General features: G+C 45.1%; 1 protein-coding gene across 12 annotated transcripts in view; it reads right to left on the minus strand.

The window, feature by feature from the left end:
* Window positions 1-18,377, minus strand: part of TENM4 (teneurin transmembrane protein 4) — a 2,793,707-nt gene that overhangs the window by 10,648 nt on the left and 2,764,682 nt on the right. For all 12 annotated transcript variants that reach the window (XM_072726015.1, XM_072726027.1, XM_072726024.1 and 9 more), the window contains 3 exons: window positions 10,135-10,307; window positions 5,217-5,452; window positions 1,473-1,769 (listed from right to left, as the gene is read on the minus strand). In XM_072726015.1, coding sequence (XP_072582116.1) covers window positions 1,473-1,769; window positions 5,217-5,452; window positions 10,135-10,307 — 706 coding nt within the window. The remainder of the gene's footprint in view (window positions 1-1,472; window positions 1,770-5,216; window positions 5,453-10,134; window positions 10,308-18,377) is intronic.

Raw genomic sequence — 18,377 nt, forward strand, 5'->3', positions numbered from 1 at the left:
TGCTTGGATGTCCAGCTCTTGGTTTCAGCTCAGGTCATGATTTTGGGGTTGTGGGATCAAGCCCCGTGTCAGGCTCAGTGCTAACACAGGGTCAGCAGAGTCTGCTTTAGATTCTTTCTCACTCCTCCTTTCCCCCTCCCCACTTGTGTGCTCACACTCTCTCTCTCTCATAAAAAAAAAAAAAAATCTTAAAAAAAAGAAAAAAAGATTTCACTCAGCTCTTGGCCCTGGCACTCAGGCCATCTGTCTTCCTATGGTAGGCAGCCTTGTTTATTCGCCCCTTTGTGTGGTACAAAAGCGACGATTTTAGTGAGTGCTGGTGTGTGAGAAAGGCTGGGAGCAGTGGCTAGCAGTATGGCAGCAGCCTCTCTCTTGGCTTCCTTGCTTCAGATTCCTTCTCAAGTCAATGTTCCTACTCAGGCAAGAATGATTTTCCTGAAACACAGCCTTGACAGTATCTCCTGTTGGCTAAACCACTTCTGTTGACTCTGTGTGGCCCATGGGCTACAGACCGCAGCTGGGAAGGGCATTTAAGGCTTTGCAGGATCCGTTATGCAGGAGCAGGTCATGCACCCACGCTGGGGTGGGGCAGGCTGTGATGGGAACAGGGAGACCTGACTCCTAACAATGGGCTTCTTGTGTGGCCCCAGGAAGGTTCATTCCCTCTGTGGGTCGGGTTTCTCAGTATGTTGGATGACCTCCAAGGTCTCTCTTAGCACTACCACAGAACATGGCTCTTGGAGATGCTCACCTAGCACAGGGTACGGAAGACTGACCACAGAGCAATCACAGCACTGGCCCTGGGCAGCTGGCCACCAAGCAGGAAACAAAGTAAAGATGTGGGTGCCAGGACCTGGGCCCTGAGGTGCAGGCTCTTTTTCAGGAATAAGTTAACGGGTAACTGACCTAGAGGCATCCAGGCAGCAAAGCTACCATTTTCTCCTATTTGAGACCTACTTTTGCTGTTAGGGCTTTTCTGATTCCTAGCCCCTGGGATGAAATAAATCCTAATCTGAAGCAGAAAGGATTAACTACAGTTATGCCTACCATTCAAAACTCAGGATTAATCACCTCCTGCTTAAGTCCTGATCCCTAGGCTTCTGCTCTATTCTCTGTGACCAGATCACCCTGTGTGTCCCAGACCTAGGCGAAGGCCCCTGCCTGGGTCCAGACCCTGAGTCCTGCTCTGTGAAACCCGTTAGTGCTGGGCTTCTTCCCAGGTCCAGTCTATCATGGGAGGCTTTCACAATCTCCTGCCCCAAAACTCCCACTGGCCACACCATCACTCCGATCTACCCAAATGCTTGTCAGGCTCCTTGTTCTCTGTTGCAGATTTTTCTGAACATTATCCTTTTGGAGACCACATGTGTCTAATCCATCCCACTCAGGTCAGCAGGCTGGGCTTGGCCACGGGTTGAGCTGTAATGACTGGCCTATGGAGTAAGGCCAGTGATGGTGAGGTGGACACCTGCCTTCTCTAAATAGGTGTAGCTCCACGTCTTCCCATCAGCGAAGATCCTGGATGTGATGCGACCTGCCTGGTCGTATTCCATCCTCTCAGACATGATGCCTCTCTGGACGCCAGCGATATGGCCCCCTGGGGAGTACGTCACATTGACACCATTCAGCCTGCTGCTGGGTGACCAGAGGCTGGGCCGCCCTGCCTGGTCATACAGGATCCGGAGGGTGAACTTGCGGTGGTCATCATAGATTTTCTCGGTGCGGGTCACGCGGTCAAAGTCCAGGGACAGGAGGTTCCGGTTGTGAACCTGGGGAAGGGGTAGGAGGAAGAAATGAGTTAATCTGGACATTGAAAGCTTTGGTGTGAGCAGACAGGGTGTGGGTCCTGGCTCTATCACCTGTCAGTTCCGTGAAAGGCGAATAATCATGCCAACTACATGAGGCCATTGTGAGAATAAAGTCAATGCAGGTGCTGAGCAAACAGTGGTGAGTACTGAAGACAGTGCATATCATTTCCTGATGTGTTTCTTCTAATGAGGACAAGAAAAGCAGATGCTTCTTGACTCTCTCCTAAAATGGGAGAGGCCAAGTAGGTCCAGCAAATTCACACGTGACCCCATTTCTTACGTGCCAGGGAATGTGTTTAGTGTTTGGCGCTGAGGAGACCAGTAAAGGGACATGCTCCAGCTCTCCTGGCAGGTGAGTGACTGCATCTGGATGTGACTCTCACTATGGTGCCCTGCCAACAAGTACTCAGGGGGCCTCTGAGTGTGTCTGCCCCTTTTTGGGGCCTTGGACTTCCCATCCTCTCTGGGGTCTCTCCTGCTCTCTGCCACCATAGTTAGGGCTCCCTGGTTGCTGGGGTCAACTCCCAAGGTGTCTTCTTCTTCCTGAAGGCCCTGGTAGGCATTGTGCATTTGAGTCTAGGACAGCTTCTCTGGCTGTGGGCTGCCTGGGGACAGACTCAGTCCTAGCTTTGGCACACTTTACTCCTGCCTCTAGGATCAGGATCCTCTTGTATGATCTCCACCTGAGCTGCTAGGTCAGCACACAATTCAATTTCCTTTTGGAGTTAGGGATATGGGGCTCCCGCTAGGGCAGCAAGGTCAGGATTTTTCATAGTTTAATAAAGAAATCTACTTCAGAGGCCCACTTCTGTATTGGGATCCACCCTGTAGGCACTGGTTGCCCCTGAAACACTGCCAGCTACTCCAAAGCTAACATGCTGGTCCCCTCTCATTGGTGATAAGACTTTTGGGCACATTTTCTGACTCTTTCATTAGTCGCAAGTTAAGTTTGACAAGTCGTAAAGAAAACACAAGAAGAAAGCAGACGATGTAGGTCACATGATGCAAAAGCACACATGTGGACCACGGCAGCGAAATGCCCTGCAGGTAAAAAGGGCTCATGTCTAGGATTTAAGGCCAGGATTCCAGCCTCAGTGCTGTGACCCACTTTTCTGTGTGACCTTGGGCAAGCGTCGTTCCCTCTGAGTCTCGTTTTTTTCCTCTGTGAAACGGCCGGGCTACTGTGAGGACTGAAGCAGCCCAAGTAAATTACCTAGTGGAGTTCTGGGTGCATGGAAGGTCCTGAATTAATGATTGCAATTATTTCCATTAAGACAGCAAATGATCACGGTCATTCTCAGAGAAAGTAGAGACATGTGCGTTTCCCCCTTCTTTCCAAACAAATTCTCAAACCTTGAAAATAAGGATTTATAATGATGCTGAGACAACTTTAGCTGTGAATGGCCTGGTTATAATAAGGTTGCCTTCCCAGGGGTAATCAAACACAATTGTAGAGCAAAAACAGTGTGGCAGACAATTCCCAAGAAAAATCGGAGCGCTGGAGACTGAAGCTGTGTTCTTTGCCTGGAGGGCAAAGGAAGATTCAGGGTTTGTACCACCACCAATGACGGGGGCTATTTAAAAGCATCTTTGGCAAGGTCCCTGTGACTGCCCCCTTAGGAGGTGCCACCCAGCCAGCTGCCCCCCTCACCCCCGCCAGAGGACCCCTAGTGAAGGGGAGCTAAACCTCTGTGGCAAAATTAATAAAATTGAATTAAGCAGCTCACTGGGGAACCACCTAATGCTTCCTGTGCTCGGCAGCGGCGGCAATGAGATTATTTTACATCTTTCTTTATTAAAAAAGTTCCCAGTTGTATAAAAAATGAGCTCCATTATGGGGCGGCGCACCCGGCTAACATTCTAATTCCACATGCCGCCACTGTGGGTGGCCATTTATTTTGGGAGGACGCAGAGATGTGGCCACCCGACTAGAGCACCATTAATCTCAGGCTGAGAGAGGGACCAATTAAAGCCTGGGAAACTTCTGGTCCAGTTCACACTGCAGAGGGGAAATCCTCCTAGCACTAATCGCTGCTGTTTATTGAGCACCTGGGGTCTACCATCACTGGGCTAGGTACTCGGAATATATTATCCGCTTTCCTCAGAGGAGTGTGAGGTGCAGAGGAGTCGCTCGGGGCTACACACCAGGCCCAGGCAGGAATCAGAGCAAGGTCAAATTTTCCGTTTAGCACATGGCCTGGGGTGCACGAGGGGCTCCTCGGTGAGGCTGCAGATGCTGGCAGGCCACAGACAGTGCAGGCAGCCAGGCCTTCCTCAGGGAACTGGTGGAAGGCTCTTTTCCACATTTGATTTTTCCTGGAGTCCTTGGCTGTTGAGGAAACACAGGAAGCCTGGTGTTCTGGGTTCTAGTTGTGTGATACTGGCTGTCAAGACAGCCCCGGCTGTGCTGCAGGAGGATGCTTCTGTGGGTTTTAGGAATCAGGAACATAACATCTAGCCGGTTCTGTGGTTCCCGTCAGCCCAGCAAGTGTCTGTAGAGCACCAGGGGTCTGCAAGGTGCCGTGCTGAAAGTCAGGGTTAGTTTCTTCATTGTCCTGCTCCTCCTCACCTTCCATTCTGAAGCTGGAGGAAAAAGCAGCTGGGCGATTGGGCCTGGGCCAGAGGGAACACTCTACAGAAACATGGGGAGTGAGGCAGAGAAGGGGCTGGTTCAGACTGAAAAGCACTCTGAACTGCCAGACCACACATGCCAACCACGGGCAGGGACAGGTGGGGTGGGAGGTCGTTTTGCTCATTGAGGAGGAGATAACTGCCTGGAAAGAGCAGAGGATGTGGCTTAGGATCCAAACAGCTAAACTGAATTCTGGTCCTTATGAATAACAGTAATGACAAAACCAGTAGTAAGAAGAGCAGTAACAACAGGGGTAGGTATTATTATTGACCGCTGACTGGGTGCCAGGCTCTGTATTAGGCACTTTATAGACTATTCCTAATTCTATTTTTTTTTTTTTTTTGACTATTCCTAATTCTCGTAGCAACTTGTCAAACTGATGGTATCCTTCCCATTTTTTTTGGAGAATGAAACTAAGGCTTTGGATGAAGGAACGGACAGTATGGATTTGCTCGAATTCAGTCAGGGTGTAACAGAAGCTGGAAATGCAACTCAGGCCCAACACCGAAGCTGGCAGTCTTTCCACAAGTAACAACTGAAAAGATACTTGAGACTAATTCCAGGGTGGGCGGTTGGGTGGGGGGAGCTGCCTACTTGACTTTCCCCCTTTTGCAAAGGGCCCAGGAACAATTTCTCCCCCAGGGCCAGTTTCAAGAAGGGAAGCTCGTTCTCCAGATTGCTCCTCGTTCTCTCTCCCTACACCCCCTCCGCGCACCACCCTGCCAGGCGCCTGCCCCCTCCAGGGGCTGAGACCTTCCCGACCCGGCCTTGCTCACCCGCAGCCGGCGCCCGAAGACAGTGACCTGGCCCCGAGCCTGCTCCTTGCGCTGCCGCCACTCCACCAGGTTCAGGCCATTGTCAATGGGCAGCGTGACGTTCCTCTTGCCTACGGTGGGGTTGACGGTGCCAGCCAGCAGGTGGGGCTCGGTCTGCAGCGCCACCTCCATGCCGTTGGCCAGCAGCAGCCGCAGGGAGCCGTCGGCCCCGATGTAGTAGCTGTTCCGGACCTGGTCTGAGGGAGGGGAGAGGGATGGGCTCTGCTCAGAGGGCTGGGACGGCCGGAGGCGTGTACATGGCAGGGGCAGTGGTGTGTTTTTAAATGGGTTTGTCTGACTATATGTCATTGAAGAAAACTAGAGGGAGATCGTCCAGGATCTCAATACCCAAAGAAAGTCATTGTAGTATTTTGTATATTCCTAGACTTTAGGATATTTCTGAATATATTTATCGTTTGAAGTAATTGCTTATAGTTTTTCACTGATCATTGTATTATATTATTGAATATTTCTCATAAATGCTTCTCTTAAGGACTGCATAGTATTTCATTAAGTGGAAATACTATAATTTATCTAACCAACTCTCAAGTGGATATTGTTTCCAGTTTTTCATAATTACAAAGTGACACTGCAAATAAATATATTGTAAACATTATGCTAAGTGAAAGAAGTCAGACACAAAAGACCACATGATGTGTTAGTCCATTTCTATGAAATGTCCAGAAGAGGCCAATTCATAGAGACGGAAAGTAGATTAGTGAGGGAAGGGTAGAATGGAGAGTGATTGCTAATGAATATGAGCTTTCTTCTTGGGAGTGATAACAATTTTCCAGAATTAGATAGCATTAATAATTCACAGCTTTGTAAATATACTAAAACCCTCTGAATTGTATTCTTTAAAAGGGTGAACTGTATGTTTTTAATTTTATAGGGTGAAATTTATAGCATGTGAATTACATCTGTACTAAAAATATACTTTTTGGATAAATCACTGTCTTCATTTTGGGTTAAGTTAGGATTACTAGGACAAAGGGTTGATCATTTTTAAGGTTCTTAATATATACCAGGTAACAATATTCTTTATAATCAGGTGAGAAATAACTCTGATACTTAAATCACTGACAAAATGTCAAATATATATATGTTTTAAGTCACTGTCTCATATATACATATATGTGCATAGATATACCAATGATTTAAAAATAATCTGATTTGGATATTTTAAACCTGATTAAAACATTTAAATTAGGATCTTTAGCTAAAAGAAACTTCTGGGGAAGAGTAACTTTCAGTTATAAAATGCACACAATTCTTTTCTAGAAATGGAAACATCTGAGTTTGTGCTGTCACCTTCTGCCTCTTGCTCTTCTTCAGCTGGTGCTTCTGTCTGCACCTGCCCCTCCTCTTCAATAACCTAAGTCCTCCCTTCAAGGCTCTGCTTAATTGTCATCTCTTCCCAGACGCTTCCTCAGTTCCTTGGTCAACGAATGCCTCTCCTTCCATTAGCCTCTTTTTTTGGTTTGTTTTAAAGATTTTATTTATTTATTCATGAGAGACACAGAAAGAGAGGCAGAGACACAGGCAGAGGGAGAAGCAGGCTCCCTGTGGGGAGCCTGATGTGGGACTCGATCCCAGACCCCAGGATCACAACCTGAGCCAAAGGCAGATGCTCAACCATTGAGCCACTCAGGTGGCTCTTTCTGGGGTTCATTAGTGGTCCTGTAGCCGAGGAATTGCAGGACTTACCACTCCGGTAGAGAAGGCATTCTCAAATACCTAAGTGCCCGCTGTGAGAGGTGCTACTGTCCAGAGATTGAGAGCATGGCTTTTGGAGCCTGGTTATCAATGTTCAAGTCCCAACCTTGCCACTCTCTTGGGCAAATTCCTTAACCTCGTGTGCCTCTGGTTCTTTATCTGTACCTTGGGGATAATAACTGTACTCTTAGCTCATAGGATTAAGCAGGATAATGAATGTGAAGGGCCGAGGACAGTACTGGGCAGGTATTGAGTGTTGTGTAAATGTTAGCTGTTGCTAGTTTTATGTGCCTGGCACTGTACTGGTCACCGTCACGTATGTCTCTTGTCCTCTAGCTCCATCACCTTATTTCACAGATCCGTCACATTGAACCTTTCTAGTACTGATCATGAGTCTTCAAAAGCTCCCCATGGCCTTTAGATCAGTGGTTCAGAGAGTGGATTCTGGAGCCTCTTTGTCTGGGTCCCAATGCCCTGCCAGGCATGTGTCTCTGGACAAGCCACTGAACCTCTCAGTGACTTACTGTCTTCATTTGAAAAATGGAGATGTTCATAATATCTCATAGGGCTGTGGCAAGGCTGAAACAGGACCATGAATATAAAACACTAGGCATCTACTTTATCCTTAATAAGTGTTTCAAATTGTTAGCTATCATTGCTATTATTGTATGTGCTCAGTAAACATTTGCTGGATTGAACTAGATATATTACAGACTATGTCTATGTGAGGCAAAAAAAAAAAAAAAAAAAAGATGTAGTTTTGTAGGAAACTCTCCTTGAATCTTCTTGGTGAGAACAGCAACAGATCAGCCCCTCCCTCTGCCACTCCCTTCCCCCCTCCATTCTTCTCCTGTTCTTTCTCACACAAGCAGAATCCTAAGATCTGCCTTAAACTTGCTATGCATTATTCACTGGCAATCTGTATTTTACTTCCTTTGAATGGTGAAAAAGCCTGTGTCAATTTATCTTTTAAAGCTGCTTCTTGCTGAATGCATGTATGTCCATTAATGGTGACTTTGGGTGGAATGGCATCTTGTAGAGGCCCATCGCAAATGATCCCCACTTAATGTGGGCTGTGATTTCCCAAGCCTGCCCCTCATTAGCAGCTGCTTTTTATTTCTTCCCAGAGTTCAGACATAAGATGAAGCTGAAAGAACTTTTTATGGAGACTCTACTGAGGTGGCTGCAAGTGGAGCATCTAAGCCTGGTGTGAAAGAAGGAAAGGGCGCTTGGCAGAGGTACCAAAGAGGAAAAACAGGTACCATACTTCCTGGACTCCGAGGTCAATTTTTCCTTTTCCCACTTTAATGTTTCTGAAATTGGAATGTGTTTTAAGTCCTTGTGTGAATTTTGAGCAGTGTGTCTCCACTGCTCCCCAAGCTGAAAAGTTGCTATTAAATTGATGGTACATCTTGAAAGTGAGGAAATGTGGCACTTTTGAATTTAAAAAGTTGCCTAGGGATGCCTGGGTGGCTCAGCGGTTGGGCACCTGACTTCAGCTCAGGTTGTGATCCCAGGATCCAGGATCGAGTCCCACATCGGGCTCCCAACAGGGAGCCTGCTTCTCCCTCTGCCTGTGTCTCTGCCTCTCTCTCTGTGTCTCTCATGAATAAATAAATAACATCTTTTTTTTTTAAGTTGCCTAAATATAAGAAAGACTGCACTAACTTTTGAGAAAAATCCTGGAATCTAGCTCAGATCTGTAGAGTGGATAAGATAGTTCTTAACCCCAGAGAAGGATAAGATGCCTGAGCAGTCAGTGGCCTTGCTGTCCTTGGTTGGAACTGGTACCTTCTCTTGGCAATAGCCTGGTCAGAGCATAAACACTGGGGGTATATCCCAACCCACTGCTACAGATGCTGGTGGGGAAGGAAATGCAGGATATCATTTCTCTTTCTTTGATTGAGAATGGCTATTGTTCTTTGAGCTTCTTTATAGGCACAGGATTATATTTGGGAGTAAAAGTGGTTGTGAAAATATACAGTTATTTTCTTATGGTAAGTCAAAGTGCCAGTTATTAAATAATTAGTTGATTAATCCAACAAGTACTGAGTAATACTATGGGGCTGGCCCATGTGGGTCGCTCTGTGTACATTGTGTCAAGGATCATCTGAGCACGTATTGTAATTCTGCCCCATTTCCCAGACCCAGAGACTAAGGCTCAGAGAAGAGTGATTCCAAGAGATTCACACAGGAAGGAACGGACACAGTAGGCATAGGGGGCCCCGGTCTGCCTACCCCAGAGCATATGCTCCTTCCCTTGCCTCACACCATGCAACATGGCTTCAACTTGCTTTCTTTTCCTCGAGGAGAAAATTGAGGGCCGTCATGATGCAGAGTCAGGACTAGAATTTGGGCCTCTGACTCCTAGCCCAAGCCTCTTTTGACTGCTTGTGTCAAAGCTTTTGGGAGTACCAAAAGCCATCGGGGGTGGGGGGGTGGGGGGGGAGAAATGAGTAAGGCTTTCCCTAGTAAGAGAGGCTTCCCCTTTCTTTCTTTTTTTTTTTTTCATGCTTACTAGATCCAACAAAGCTGTTGGATCTACTTGTGAGCTTGTTGTGAGCTCTACTCTGGGTCACCATGTCCCATGAGGACAATTGAGGCAGACAGTTCACAGAAAAGTTTTATCACTGTAATTTACCCAAAGCTAAAAGGTCAGGTCATACCAGTGATTATTTGATGGATGCAGAGAAGGGTCTCTTCTCTATGGAATCCTAGAGAAGGCACAAACTGTTCTCACCTGAGCTTTAGGACAGACTTCTCCATGCTGAGATCCTTTTTGTGATTAGGTATAATTATTACTGTCCTATGTCCTCACCCACAGCAGTGTGAGAGCAAGTCTTTAATCCAGGAGCCATTAGAACGGTGGAAGAGTGAGGTCACCTGATTAGCAGCTAGTGAATTCTCTACCCTTTGTTCTGATGATAATGGGAAGAGACAATGGACTACTACTCTGAAGCTTCTGGAAGAGACCATACAAGACTCAGTCTGGTGTGTTTTGCACATTAGATGGCAATTCAGAGATAAACCAGCTGTTAAGTCTTCCTTGTTCTTGGGCGGCTCATAGTAGTGGCTTATTTCTTACATCCTCTTCTAAAGGGGTCCCTTCACCCCTCTGCCTTGAAATCTGCCAGCGCGGCCCCCCCCACCGGACCTGGCTTACCTTGCAACAATGTATAGAAGGCACCTGAAGCAGACAGGTTGGTGGTTATGGTGACATCATCCTTGCTGGAGGTCTCTACCTGGACATGCACCGAGCTGTCTGTATCACTTCGGAAACTGCTCACCTGGCCAGTAGGGAAGGTCACATTTGTCAGGCGGCCAAAGCTGTCATACCTGAAAACCAAGGGGTGGCTCTGAGTAACAGAAATATAATGGTGCTATCGCTGGAGCTTGGCATGTTCTACTCTGTGCCAGTTTTGCGTGTTCTGCTTTGCTTTCTGGTTGGATACATTGCCGAGTCTCAAACATCTCCTTGTACACGGTTTTTAGGAAGTGGCTCCACCTCCTGATATCTGATGACAGGCAAAAATCACTTACCTCTCTGAGTCTTCCTTTGCTAATTCCGTAATGTAGAGATGATGACTCCTGCCCTGCCTTCCTCCCAGGATTATTGTGAGAAACATGTAGGAGTGGCCTGTAGCTACAAACTAATACCCACCTATGCAGGGTGAGCTGATGGGAGACTGCTGACCCAGAGTCTTAGAGCTGGGGAACTCCCAGATGTGTATAGGGGAGCAAACCTGATGCTTGAATACCCTCTCAAAACCCTGAAAAATGTTATACAGGTTTTTCCTGAACAACAAAAGAGATGGGGCTTCCTTCAAAGCTGCAGACCCTGATTCAAACCCGGATACTGTTATCACATAAGGAGGCTAAACAGATGGGTTCTTGCAACCCCTTCCCATCTAGATTTCACATCCAGCACCAGGCAGCTATGTATTTGCAGTTGTCAGAACTCACAGCTTTGCCCTGGTGTGGGCTTTCTGAAGCATGACAATTGCATCTTAATTCTCTTTACCATTCCTGATAATAAGAGAAATGCCTACCATTACTGAACACCTACAGTGTATAAGGCATAGTGCTTTTCATACCTTCTTTCACCTTCTCCTTGCAACTTGTCTAAAAGGTATAAATTATTTCCTTTTTGGGAGGAGGCTCAGAAAAGTGAAGTCACTTGCTCAAGGTCCCACAACTGCTAAGTGTGGTGCAGTCAAAATTCAAACTCAGATCCCTCTGCCTCCAAGCTGCCGCTTGCTTCTCTGCCCTCACCGGGCCTTTCTGTATTGTCCATTTGCAAGTATCTGTTGTGTGTGTTCCACCTGCGGCAGAGCGGTTGGGAGATGGCAGGGAGTAGTCTGTTAACACTTCAGTTATAATTTTTAATTGCGGGAGGCTGAAGTGTAAAAAGGTAGGTTTAATAGCCTTTTTGCACTTGTGTGCGAATGGGAAAATAAGTTCTTTATCCAGATGTCAGTGTTCCTGACTTCTGCTCATACTCAAGCTGGCACACAGGTTCAGCTGGAAGTCTCCCCCATGCACTCTTGGTCTCCCTGCTGGACATTTCCCCTTGCTTTGCTCTTACTAAAGCAGGCTTCTGGGCCTCTGAGGGATTTAATGATGATGAAATGAAAGGCCAGAGTGTTTAGCTGTCCTGGCTCTTCCTGTGATCTTTCAGCTGCACCTGGCTTCCTGCTGAGACTCCTGGGTGCTTGGCTTCTATGGCTTCAGGTGACACTAGGCAGGCCTTTGCTGAGCAATTTTCTGCCCAAGGTCAGATGTGGGTGTGGCATGGATTTTGCCTTTGGCCAATTCTTTTTCTTTCTTTCTTTCTTCCTTTTTAAAAAGATTTTATTCATTTATTCATGAGAGACACACAGAGAGAGGGAGAGAGAGACAGGGACACAGACAGAGGGAGAAGCAGGCTCCTGCAGGGAGCCTGACGTGGGACTCGATTCTGGGTCTCCAGGATCATGCCCTGGGCTGAAGGTGGCACTAAACTGCTGAGCCACCCAGGGATCCCCGGCCAATTCTTTCTATCCCTGTGACTGACCACAGCACTCTTTATACTGAACGCCAACAGTCCCTGGAGCAGTGTGCTGCAAATGAGATCCTGGTTAATGGTCTTTTGAATGAATCACCCCAGTCCTTGACCCAGGACCAACTCTGGGGTCAGTCAAGTCTTTATTATTGAGGCCTGAAGAAGGGGTATGGAAGCCCTTTCCAAGATGGTAAGCAACACAGTGATCTCTACTACCTACCTTGGGCTTGGGTTTGGTGGGGCAAGGGTATGGGCTGTATCAATACTTCTGACTCTGTGGAAATCTGCTTCTTGTCATGATTTCTCATTTTTTTCTTCCTTAATACTGAGTCAGGTTCTTATAAGAAAGCATCTGTCTGGCTTTGGGGAAGGTGCCAATGTGGCTTAAAACCCAGACCAGAGGGGCACAGGCACTGGGTGTCCCTCAGCTAGGTGAGAAGATGATTCTGAGAGATTGTTACCAGAAAAGAGGGTGAGTCTTGGGGTAAAGATCTGGAAGGTTTGCCCTAAAGCTTCTCTGTCCTGGAGATGTTCTCAGAGCTCTGCTCCCTTTAACTCTAGGGGAGGTAGTGTTCTTTTCAACTCTTTATGGCTGCTGGAAATTAGGAAGGAATTTTACAAAAATGTTTGGAGTGGTTATCTCTGGGAAGTAAATACAGGTGGCATTTTATATTCCCAAGATTTTAAAATAATGAATGTGGATTATTTTCATAATCAGAAAAGTGCTGTGACAACCCAAATAATGCCATACACAGGGAGCTCATGAGCATGGCCATTTTGGGGAAGAGGCCCTTTTAAATTACTGGTATTAATGGGGTGCCTGGGTGGCTCAGTTGGTTAAGCATTTGACTCGATTTTGGCTCAGGTCATGATCTCAGAGTTGTGTGATCGAACCCTGCATCGGGCTCTGTGCCAGGTGTGGAGACTGCTTAAGATTCTCTCTCTCCCTCTTCCCCTCCTCTGCTCACATGTATTCTTTCTCCCTCTTTCTAGAAGAAAAAAAAATAAATTGCTAGCATTTATGGAAGAGTCTCACTTATAGGATATCTGCCAATATCAAACTCCAGGCCTTTTCAGTAAATATTACTAAAGGGTACTCCAAATTTCAGAGCCCAAATCAAGACTCCCAAATAGGCTGCCCTGGTCATCTTAGCTATATCTGTGGTCTATGAGTAGGCTGACTCCCGTTAGATCCTGAGTCATCTTAAATCAGCAGGAAGACCCATTTTGGTTCAATAGTTTCATTTGATGAGTATGCTGTTCTAGTCTGGTTCTCCGAACATCTGTTACCAATGTATATACTTTTTACTGAGACTCCTTGCTTAGACTCTCTAATTTCCTGACTTACCTGGATACAAGAGATTTTATTATGCCATGCAAGATACTTAAAAAGTAGTTTTAGAGTCCTACCAACTAGAATTGATAAGGAGATCACAGATTAGGGGGCAGATGTCACTTCGATACTATTTTAATATGGTCTTGCTCAAATGCCGCCTAATAAAGCCTTCCCTGGTCTCTCTCTTGTCCCTTTTCCCAGTGATGCTCGGGCACAGCTGCATCACAGAATGGGTCCCCTGCATTGTCACAGCTCATAGACAAGCTGTCGCTTGCTTCGGCCTGGGAGTGCTTGTGTCAGGCCAGGACTGTGGAATCAGACGGGCTAGGAATCTGGAGTCTACAACCTGCCAGCAATGAAACCCTGGAGGCCTGGTTCTCAGTTCTTCTCTTCTACCCCAGCACTGGGACTGGCAGAGAGAAGATAGGCAGGGAACACTATTTGAACAAATAAATGAATGCATGATTGGATATGTGAGGCCCCGTTGCTGCTCTGTTGGAAAGGGGAGACCAGGATTCATTCAAACACTATCTCCTGCAGGACTTGACAGAGGCTTGACACACAGTAGGTACATGATAAACATCTGCTGAATGCACAAATACAGAAACAACTGCTTTCACTAAATGATACTTCAGCTATCTCCACAGGCATCTCCCCAGAGCTTTGGTTTCCAAGACAGAAAGAGCCTTTGCATAAAGGCAGACAATTGTAATTATTATTGAAGGTGGCCTGTAATACATAATTAAATTGAGCTTGAAGAAGATACAATGAAAAGCCTCATGCCTTCAAGATCTGGTTTTCATTTTATACGAGATGGCCGAAAAACAGTAATTTCCACTCCTCACATTTTCCATTAGAGGGACTGAATGTCTTAATTAAATGAACATCAAATAGAACAACCAATTTATAGAATTTTCTTGTCTCTTATTCATTCATTTTGGTGCCTTCTAGAGCTTGGGAAATGCCATTGGATATCTCTGTGGGCTGATCCATAACTGTGATCAGAACACTGCTGTTTCTTCCTCTGCAGGAAAGAACTGGAGCTGCCTATCCTGTGGACCTTGAACACCTGAACCCCATGCTCCCTCTGTGGAGCCCTTTCTCTTCCTACTAGAGCTGCTGAGAGAGAGAAGGCTGGTGTCACCGAATAAGGTGGGACATATCGTTTGTGGCACTCTCTGGATTCCAAATGGCTGCTTCAAACCCTGGCTCTATGATCAGGTGACTTCTGGACAATGGCTTAGTTGTGTTTTGGTTTTCCTTAAAATACTACCAAATTTCCTCCTTTCTAATCAAGAGGAAGGAATGTGTTGATATGGGAAAGTCCTTTGAGCCAAACGTTCTAGGCTTTGACTACAGGCTCTACACTTGTCAGCACTAGAGGATGGACACTCAGTTCTGTTTTCCTGCAAACCATCAACCCCACCAAATCACAAATGATATGTTATATGGTGTCATATAACATAACCTCTGGGACCCTCTGTTTTCTTCTCTAGAAAATGAAGATAGTAACGCCTATCTTAGAAGGATACTGTGAAGTTCAAACAAGGTAACATATTTAAGGTGAAATGCATTTTTTTTTTTTTAACCAGGGCCTGCAGCATCTCATGAGACCTTCGCTAGAATGTCAACTCTCTCTGGTCACTGATGTACTCCAGAACTTAGAAGAGTGCCAGCATGTAGTAGATGCTCAAAACTGTGAATGAATGTTGGCTGAAGGACCTGCTCCCTCCTGCCTCTATTTCCGAATTCATTTTGAATCCTACTCCTCCATACTTCTGTGTTCCACTACATCTGCTTCTGTTCTCCCAACATGCCAAGCTCAAGTCAGGCTTGTAGTGCTCACACTTACTGTTCCTTTTGCTGAGAATGCTCTTCCCTCCAATCCTGGTATGGCTAGTTCTTTTTATTACTCATATTTCAGTTCAAATGTTATCACTTCAGTGAAGCCTTCCCTGAAATAGATAGGCCCTCTCATCTTGGTCACATTATTTTATTTTATTGTCTGCATTATACTTATTATCTTATTTGCACATTTATTGGTCTGTTATATCTTTTCCTACTATATTATAAGCTCCATAAGGATAGAGACTTTATCTGTATTTTCATGCTTAGAAGAGTACCTACAATATAAAATGTATTCAATACATATTTCTTAGATGAATACATAAGTAAATAAACAGTAGATATTATTATTGTTCTTTTGATATGTGGATTGAGGAAAAACTAAGAATTTTACCCCTTTCACCTCCCTTCTTCTGTGTTAGGAAGGGAAATATCCATAGGTTACCTTCTAGGTACTGAGCACCATGTTCATCACTGTTTTTTGAGGAGGGCGTTATTATTGTCATTTCACAATTGGTGAAGCTGAGGCTCAGAAAGAATAAGAAATTTATTTGCCCAAGACCACACAGCTAGTTGAGGAATTAGATTCAAAGTCAAGTCTATCTGACCTTAAAGCCTGTGTACTTTCATCAAGATTCCCATAAAAGTAACGCTATTTCAGGGGAAAAAAACCCTTTGTGTTCATCACTATGTTAAAGAAAAAATTGTTTGGAAATCTCAAATGGTCAAGAAGACTCAAAGATTTCTCTTTGAGATGCTTTGTTTTGATACCCCTGCAACTGACTTTGTAATGATGCCAACCCCCCATTGTGGGGGTATGATCGAGATGGCCAGATGATTGGCTTTTCATTATTTCTTTCCACAGACTTTTCTTCACTCCATTTTCCCAGAGCATCTTTGGGGAATGGGGAAAGAAAACACATAAAACATTCATATAGCTGCTGTGAACTTGGCTCTCAGAAGAGGACCACTAAAGGGTATCTTCACACACGTTGCAAGGCTTTCTTCTTCACACTCAATATTTCACATCTCAAGCCACTTACTATGTTGCAGCTGGTGAGGAAAATGCCAAATTGCTTCTCTGATACCAACTTTTGCTGATTGGGATGTTTTTAGTTGGAAAATAAAGATGTGATTTTTATGATTTCATCTGCAATTGTTTCAAATGCCACCACTGTCAATGAGAGGAACTGGATACCACATCCTCTGTGAATAATTAGGATTCACAGCCAATGCACATGAATAGTACCCTTGGCTTTAGGTCACCATAATAAATGACATTACTACATCGTTATCTTTTCCAAAATTGTACCAGATCCAGGTACTTTTTGGATTCTGCAATGGAAACTTATATCTGCTGCCTATTTCCTACAAAATTAAGTCCCACCAGTGAATTCTAGCCCTTGGGATTTCTAAGATCTGGTCCATTCTACCACTGTGGGTCTCATATTTTGCTGATGTACTTGAAGAAGTGCACCTGGTGGAAAGGACTCACGGAGATCTGTGATTGAATCCTGGCTCTGCCACTTATGTGTACAATATCACAGAGCCAGACAGTGTCTGTGATGATTATTCTCTCTTCCCTCAGATCCATTATATGCTTTTCTCTGTGCCCACAGGAGCTGACCCTCCCCTCCCCACCGACCACATCACTAGGGCCACCCTTCCGGCTTGCTTCTAGTTAGATTCAGTCAATAGTAGGCACTGGCAAGAGACTGGAGGACAGCAGGAGGGGTTTTCCTTGTTCCCAGCTCCTTTGGTGCCATATTTCTAGTAGTGGTTGCATCTGTTCATGATTATGGTTTCTATGAGATAGCTTTTTCTTCATGGTTATGGCTCCCACTGGGCACTTCAGTAACAATATCCTATTCCTGCCCCCACCTTGTCCATAAGCCTCAGGGTTGGTCATGGCTGTTCAGTTTCGCCTCACGATTCTTTCTTGGTTCCCTAATGCCTGCCTCTACCTCTATAATGTTTCTTTATGTGAAAGATATTTTTCCTGGGTATAAAATTCTGGGTTGACAGGTTTTTGTTTCTGTTTTTTCCCTTTCAGCATTTCTGTCTTCTTACATGGTTTCTGATGAGAAGTCTACTATAATTCTTGTCTTTGTTCTTCTATATAAAATGTCCCCCCCTCCAACTGCTTTCAAGATTTTCTGCTTCTTTTGTATGTTGAATATATGCCTAAGATATATGTGCATTTGTGTGTGTGTGTGTGTGTGTGTGTGTGTGTGTGTGTGTGTATACTTTGCTTGGCGTTTTCTGAACTTTTTGGGTCTGTGATTTGGTGTCATTCATTACCTATGGATAATTCTTGACCATTGTTTCTTCAAATATTTCTTCTGCCTTGTTCTTTTACTCTTAGAATTTGAATTATAGGTGGTGCCTGACTTATGATGGTTTGAGTTATGTTTTTTTACTTTATGATGTTGCAAAAGTGATATGAACTCAGGGAAAACCATACTTTGAATTTTGATCTTCTCCCAGTAGTGATCTGTGGTAACACTCTTTCATGATGCTGGGCAGCAGCAATGAGCTGTAGCTCCCAGTCAGCCACCTGAATCATGAGGGTAAACAGACAAATTCACTGACAATCATTCTGTACCCACATAACCATTCTGTTTTTTCACTTTCAGTACAGTATTTGATAAATTACATGACATATTCAATACTTTATTATAAAACAGGCTTTGTTTTAGATGCTTTTGCCCAACTGTGGCTAATGTAAGTGCTCTAAACATATTAAGGCAGGCTAGGCTAAGCTATGATGTTTGGTAGGTTAGGCGTATAAGATGGATTTTTGATTTAGAATATTTTCAGCTTAGACCAGATGATTTTGCCTCCTAGCTCTTGGGCCCAGGTTTTTTTTTTCACTATTTTTTTCCTCTTGTATTTCAGTTTGGGTAGTTTCTATGACCTATCTTCTTTCTTCAGCTGTGTCAGTCTACTGATAAGACCATCCTTCATCTCTGTAACTGGTTTTCATTCCTGGATTTCCATTTGATTCTTTCTTATTCTTTTTTTAAAAGATTTTATTTATTTGAGAGACAGAGAGGAAGTGCGGATGGGGAGTGGGAGGGGCAAAGAGGGAAGCAGACTCCCTGATGAGGGGGCAGGGAGCCTTATGTGGGTGGGATTCCACCCCAGGACCCCAGGATCATGGCCTGAGCCCAACCAGTGGAGC

This window comes from Vulpes vulpes, chromosome 11, assembly GCF_048418805.1.
Source record: "Vulpes vulpes isolate BD-2025 chromosome 11, VulVul3, whole genome shotgun sequence".
Classification (NCBI taxonomy): Eukaryota; Metazoa; Chordata; class Mammalia; order Carnivora; family Canidae; genus Vulpes; species Vulpes vulpes.